General features: G+C 43.8%; 1 protein-coding gene across 1 annotated transcript in view; it reads left to right on the top strand.

Moving 5' to 3' along the window:
* Positions 1-6,130, top strand: part of tbx5a (T-box transcription factor 5a) — a 20,332-nt gene extending 14,202 nt beyond the window's left edge. Inside the window, 3 exon segments of the mRNA XM_030353996.1 lie at positions 3,124-3,347; positions 4,122-4,488; positions 4,490-6,130. Of these exon segments, the coding sequence (XP_030209856.1) occupies positions 3,124-3,347; positions 4,122-4,488; positions 4,490-4,721 (823 nt within the window). The 3' untranslated portion in view covers positions 4,722-6,130.
* Positions 6,131-6,649: the final 519 nt, after the last annotated feature.

Raw genomic sequence — 6,649 nt, 5'->3', positions numbered from 1 at the left:
ATGGTTCTTCCACTCCACGTTCCCAGTCCTCTGTAACATACGCATGTCTGCTGTTGGTTACCTCTCTCATGTTTAAAATGGACTAAAAATTCCCTATTACCAGAAGCAACAAGAGGAATGCTTTCTGGGATCCTATAGATGAATATTACATAGGACATTCTATTCTGGGATCCTATGGATGAATATCATAGTGAACATTCTAGATCTATTCTGGGATCCTATAGATTCATATTACAGAGGACATTCTTGATCTATTCTGGGATCCTATAGATGAATATTGCAGAGGACATTTTAGATCTATTCTGAGATCCTATATATGAATATCACAGTGAACATTCTAGATCTATTCTGGGATCCTATAGATTCATATTACAGAGGACATTCTAGATCTATTCTAAGATCCTATGCAGGGTTATTACGGAGGAGATCTTGATCTCCCCCTGCAGAAAGGGGGGTTGGTATGAGGGGCCGCCTGGAACAGAATTCACACTTGGTCTTACACATCCTACTATTATCCCGCATATACACAACTATACTCTTAGACGGGCTCCGCCCGCCTAAGTACTTCCGCTCAATTTGGATTTCCCTTCAGTAGTAGGCTACGTCTGGGTCTGCGATTATTAGTGGGTTTTCTCCGTCCAAATTTTCTGCGTCCAATCAGCGAACAGAGGTGCGGTGGCTGAGAACAATGACGTTAAAGGCCCCGTCCACACAAAGCCGAAACGGGCGAAACCGTTATGGTTTCGATCTATCCGGTTTCGAAGTATCTCCGTAAAGACGAAGCCAAGCGAAACCGGATAGATCTGTAGAAACGCTGTAGTAAACATTCCAGGCCCATAAGGGGCGCTGCTTCTGGTACACAAATCCAGAAGAAGAAGAGGTGAGCATGCGCATAAAGGCTGCCCCCCGAACCACTAACAACACAAACAAACAGCTCTTCTACGATGGCGAACTTGATTCTCAATAAATAATGGCTTAGCAACCCAACAAGGGACATGATATGCTGCAGAACGATAACAAGCTTGTAGTCCGCCATCATCTTTTTCGTTGTGATTTCTGAGACTCCGCGGGCTTAAGAGCCATTGGCTAGGAGGTCGAGGGGTGGGGCGATTACGTCATGGTTTGCGGTTTCAGTCGGTTTCAGGCGTCCACACGAAACCAAAACGAAACCGGATAGATTTGAAACCACCTCCGAGGGTGGTTTCAGAAGTTTGCGGTTTCGGTCAGCGGATTCGCCGGCTTCGTGTGGACGGAAGGCCGAACCGTACAAGACCTTTGCGGTTTCGCCATGAAATCGGCAAAAATGTCATTTTCTTCTTTAGACAAACTTGAAAGTTAGAGTTATACCAACTAAGATTTTTATATTTTACAAACTCAAAAAAATAAGTCAGGGGTGTTAACTTAATATTTCAAATTAAGGTTATTATTATTAAAAAAAAAAAACATTTCAAAGAATGCAAAACGAGTTTTAAATTCACTTTATTAAAATTAATAATTTGAAACTTTCATTTTACATTTCTGAATGCCAGACAGCAATAGAACAAGCAACATGTAGCTAGTTCAGCAGCAGAGAATCGCTGTCTAAATGCAGCAAACCAAAGTGCAGAACAAGTTTGACATTATGGTAAAACTTGTTCTGCACGAGACGGGAGCCCAGGTTAAACGATGACGCAACTCTCGTGCCTCATACACCGCACGATCCCGAGAGCTGCCTTTATTTAACACACACCCGCAACACACTGCGCACCGCACACCCAACCAACGGACATGCAAGTCTCGGTAACGGTGGCAGCAACACTACGCACAATAAACAACACACAAACAATAAAGACCCCAAACCCGTTAACCCAACTTAACCTAACAGAAACAAATTAACAAAAGGCAATAAACCCCTTTTTCCCAACCGGCATCACAAATACCCAGACTCCCCGGGGGGTAGTGTCGAAATGCGCATGTGCACCGTAGTTGGCCCAGCCTCAGACAGAGTCTGACTTAAACCCGTGTGTCTTGCTAACAAAGAGACTACAGTGAGCCCAACTCTTGACCCAAAACTCAACATTGTTGGTTGGACTAAATTGCATTGCACAGTTGACATGAATACTTAATGTTTTATATTCATTTTACTCAAATCATAAATCATAACGAGACCAACAATTTTAAGTTTTTGTTTTTACAGTGTAGTGTATGTGAGAGAGTATAGTAGTGTGTGAGAGAGCATACAGTAGTTGGGTATGTGAGAGATTTTTACTAATGTATGTGAGGGAGTGTAGTAGTGTGTGAGAGAGTACATAGTTTGGTATTTGAGAGAGCATATTAGTGTATGTGAGAGAGTATAGTGTATGTGAGAGAGTATAGTTGTTTATGCAAGATAATATAGTAGTGTGTGTGAGAGAGTATAGTTGCTTATGCAAGAGAATATAGTAGTGTGGGTCAGAGAATATAGTTGTTTATGCAACATAATGTAGTAGTGTGTGAGAGAGAGAATAGTAGTGTACAGTATATGAGACAGTATAGTAGTGTATGTGAGAGAGAATAGTAGTGTGTGTGAGAGAGTATAGTTGTTTATGCAAGATAAAATTGTAGTGTGTGTGAGAGAGTATAGTTGTTTATGCAAGAGAATATAGTAGTGTGTGAGTGAGAATAATACTGTGTGTGAGAGTAAAGTTGTTAATGCAAGAGGATATAGTAGTTTGTGTGAGAGAGAATACTTTTGTGTGTGAGAGTATAGTAGTGTGTGTGTGTGTGTGTGTGTGTGTGTGTGTGTGTGTGTGTGTGTGTGTGTGTGTGTGTGTGTGTGTGTGTGTGTGTGTGTCAGTGTGTGTGTGTGTGTGTGTGTGTGTGTGTGTGTGTGTGTGTGTGTGTGTGTGTGTGTGTGTGTGTGTGCATGTGTGCTAGTGTGTGTCTGTGTTTATCTGTATGTGTGTGTGTGTGTGTGTTCATGCATACGTGTGTGTGTGTGTATGCGTTTTAATTTGTTTGTGTGTGTGTGTGTTTGCATGTATGTGTGTGTGCGTGTGTGTAATGTTTGTGTGTATGCGTACGTGTTTGTGTGTGCATGCGTTCATGTGTGTGTGTGTGTGTGTGTGTGCGTGTGTGTGTGTGTGCGCGTGTGTGTGTGAACAGCACCAAGGAGTACCCGGTGGTCCCTCGCAGCACAGTGCGCCAGCGGGGGGGCTCCAGCCAGAGTCCCTTCAGTCCAGATGTCCAGGGCCTCCCCAGCCCCAGCACCTTGGGGCCCCAGTACGAGAACGGGGTCAGCAGCACCTCCCATGACCTGCTGCCCCCTCCCGGGTCCTACCCCCTGCCCCACGAGCACGGCCAGGACTACCACTGCATCAAGAGGAACGGTGGGTGGAACGTAAAGCGTGTTTATTGGATCTGAGAGAGACAAGCTCTGTGATGACTGGTTTATTTGTGTCCAATTGTTATGTTTAGTCACTTAGTGGTTAGGTATTTATTCATTTAAATGACCACTGAATCAAAAATCTCTTTTTGTTTTTGTTTTAAGCTTGGTCATTTGTTTTCAATGATCGTCAACATGGTTATCGATGGCCTTTTATCACCGTTACTGAAATAAGTCCCCAATTTAGAGCAAAAAGGGGTAAAAATACTTGTTTCCACCATTCTTACCAGTCACTGTTCTTGACGTTAGAGTACTTTTTCCAAGGTACTCTGACACAGCATGCCGTGTCGGCATGCTGTGTCGACATGGGGAGCTCTGTCTGGTGTGTGTATCTCTGTGTGTTTGTGTGGACGTCTGGAGCTCTGTCTGAGCAGGGGTGGACTGCCGTGTCTGCGAGAAAGTTGGGCTTGGTCATTCATATACAAAAAAAAACATGAAATTAATGTATGTTGGTTCAATTAACATACCGTACATAGGTTATGATTCTGGATGATTTTTTAGGTAGTGGTCATCGCCAAAATGCACCAGAATACAGGAAATCATCTACCAAATTCAAAATTATGTAGCTTCTCTCAGCTCACGTTTAGTTGAAGTGTGCAGTCATGTGGCCCTCCGATGGTTATGATAAAAAATGTGGCCCTCTTTATCATGAAAGTTGCCCATCCCTGTTCTAGACCAATCAGGGCATCTCTTACTGTTACCCCCTGTTCCACCGCAGTGGAAGAAGACTGCCTCTCCAGCGAGCAAAGCTACAAGAAGGCCTTCCTGGAGAGCTCGTCCAGTGAGGACGACCACTACTACCGGCCCGTGGGCTACCCCCAGGGCCTGGGCCTCGCCGCCGGACCCTACCGCAGCGAGGGTGGCCAGCGGCAGGCCTGCATGTATGCCAGCGCCTCCCAGGGCGCGGAAGCGGCCGGGGCTGCCGGCCTGGAGGACATCGGCTGCAACACGTGGGCGGGCGTGTCGCCCTACGCCGGCTGCTCCGTCACCACCATGCAGCCCATGGACCGGCTGCCCTACCACCAGCACTTCTCCGCCCATTTCACCTCCGGCTCGCTGGTGTCCCGGCTGAGCGGGATGGCCACGCCCCCCCCAGCTGGGCGACGCCCACCACGCCGCTATGTACCAGGGGTCCGTCGCCCACCAGACTCTGGGGCGCCAGTGCAGCCCCGGGGTCGGCATGCAGCCCCCCGCGGGGGGTCTTCAGGGGAACGACTACCTGTACACCAGCCACGGCATGCCGCGCACGCTCTCCCCGCACCAGTACCACGCCGTGCACAGCGTCAGCATCATGCCCGAGTGGAACGAGAGCAGCTAGATATGAAGCTGGTCTGGAGTCTCCAGATAGTAACACCAGGACAGTGTCCATGCCTCATGGGTGGAATCTCTGTAGCCACTAGGGCTGTAGACCAAGAGACCTCTTTTTAGGACTGCTGTAGGGCTGGCTTTTGTGGTGAAATATTTTCGATCTCAGTGTTGCTCAACCATGATGGACATATGTTCTTCCTCTGATCTCGGACAAGCACAAAACTCCTTTATTTTCTACAACACCTGCAATACGAATTCCGCACAGGATTTGATTTATTGTGACAAAATGCAATTGTTGTCTTACATATGATTTTGTTTTCCTTTTTCTGTAGTTTTTGGTAGTAAAGTTGTTTTTAGCTAAATGTTAAAATGTATTTGTAGCATCAAAAGAAAAAAAAATTCCATGTAAAAACGAATCCAGAAATATTGATCTGAACAGGACTTGGATATTGTATCTTCCTGCTCAAACTTGGACAGATTATGTTGGTTATTGATTGTTAATATTCTTGTGTATGCAATGGATACTTAAGCAACAAGGTAACAAAACAACAGTGTTGGTGTTGCATCATAAGAACCTTCGGAACAATCCCCAAAACAGGAATGCAAATTTGCATTCCAAGCAAGCACAATAAGACAAATGTGATTGCTTCAGTCATTTACAAATCACTTCTCCAAAGGCACCATAGACATCCTTAATGTGATTTGTCCAAATGTCATTAAAACAAAGAGTTTGTGAGAATGCTACAAACATTAGCTCTTATTTTGACATGACTTCTTGATAATTTGAGTACAAATATCAAAAGGGAAGAGATATGTTGATGTAAGCGACCAGTTTAAATATATATCTTACATGTTGTATATTGTAAATGATTTTTATTTGACTCTTATTTTTGTCCGTTTTTTTAACAATATTTTTCGTGTAGGCTACTCATAAAGATGGCACTTCTTTTAAATCAGACTGACTAAAGTAACCATTATATTTAAAGTAGAATGAATAAATATTAGACATGACGGCCATGGATAGAATATTATATCAATTGGACTAACACAAGCAAGCATTAGAGTTTAATGAAGAAAAGGAGAACAACAATGGATAACTTGCAGGGTTAGTGAGCTAACACAAGTAGAATTAAAGTTTAATAAAGTAAAGGCAAACCACAATGGATAACTTGGTTGCAGGGTTAGAGGGCAGTTGAACGCATTAACACACTCCATCTTTTGTAATGCTCGTCCATGATAGAATATTCTTTTCCAACACTATTTATTTATTTTTTCATCGTGTCCGGCGAATCAAGTGTTTCCTGCTTTATAGAATAAAAGTGTTAGTCGATCTCGTTTAAAATCTTGTATGTCATGCTTCTGTTGAAGACATATGCATGAATCACATTGGAAATTGTGTACATAAATACATTCAAATAAGCCCTCTTCGCCCACTGCGCATATATACATATATTGTTTCAGTGCATGCACACAAATGCAAATAATTTCAGTATAAAACATCACAAAAGAAGTATGAAATAATGAATGGAATAAATCCTGATTAATATAGAAGCTGAGACTAGGTTAGAACTTGCTCATTGAGGTGCCAATCAAATACTGGCTGCTTGGAGCCACTAATATCCTTCCCTGGTTACCAGGATCACTTAACCCAGTAGATTAGCACAGGATTATATGTCTGCATACTGTCTGTATGCTTTGCTGTGTGTGTGTGTGTGTGTGTGTGTGTGTGTGTGTGTGTGTGTGTGTGTGTGTGTGTGTGTGTGTGTGTGTGTGTGTGTGTGTGTGTGTGTGTGTGTGTGTGTGTGTGTGTGTGCGCGCGTGTGTGGGTGTGTGCATCTTTGTGTAGTATGTGTGTTTGAGTGTGTGTGTGTATGTGTGTGTTTGTGTGTGAATGGCTGTGTATGGCATGAATGAATCCTGAGACTAATCGAGTTGACA

This window comes from Gadus morhua, chromosome 4 (genome assembly GCF_902167405.1).
Source record: "Gadus morhua chromosome 4, gadMor3.0, whole genome shotgun sequence".
NCBI classification, from domain to species: domain Eukaryota; kingdom Metazoa; phylum Chordata; class Actinopteri; order Gadiformes; family Gadidae; genus Gadus; species Gadus morhua.
Note: the sequence above shows the minus strand (reverse complement) of the source record. Positions and strands in the feature narration are given on the sequence as shown.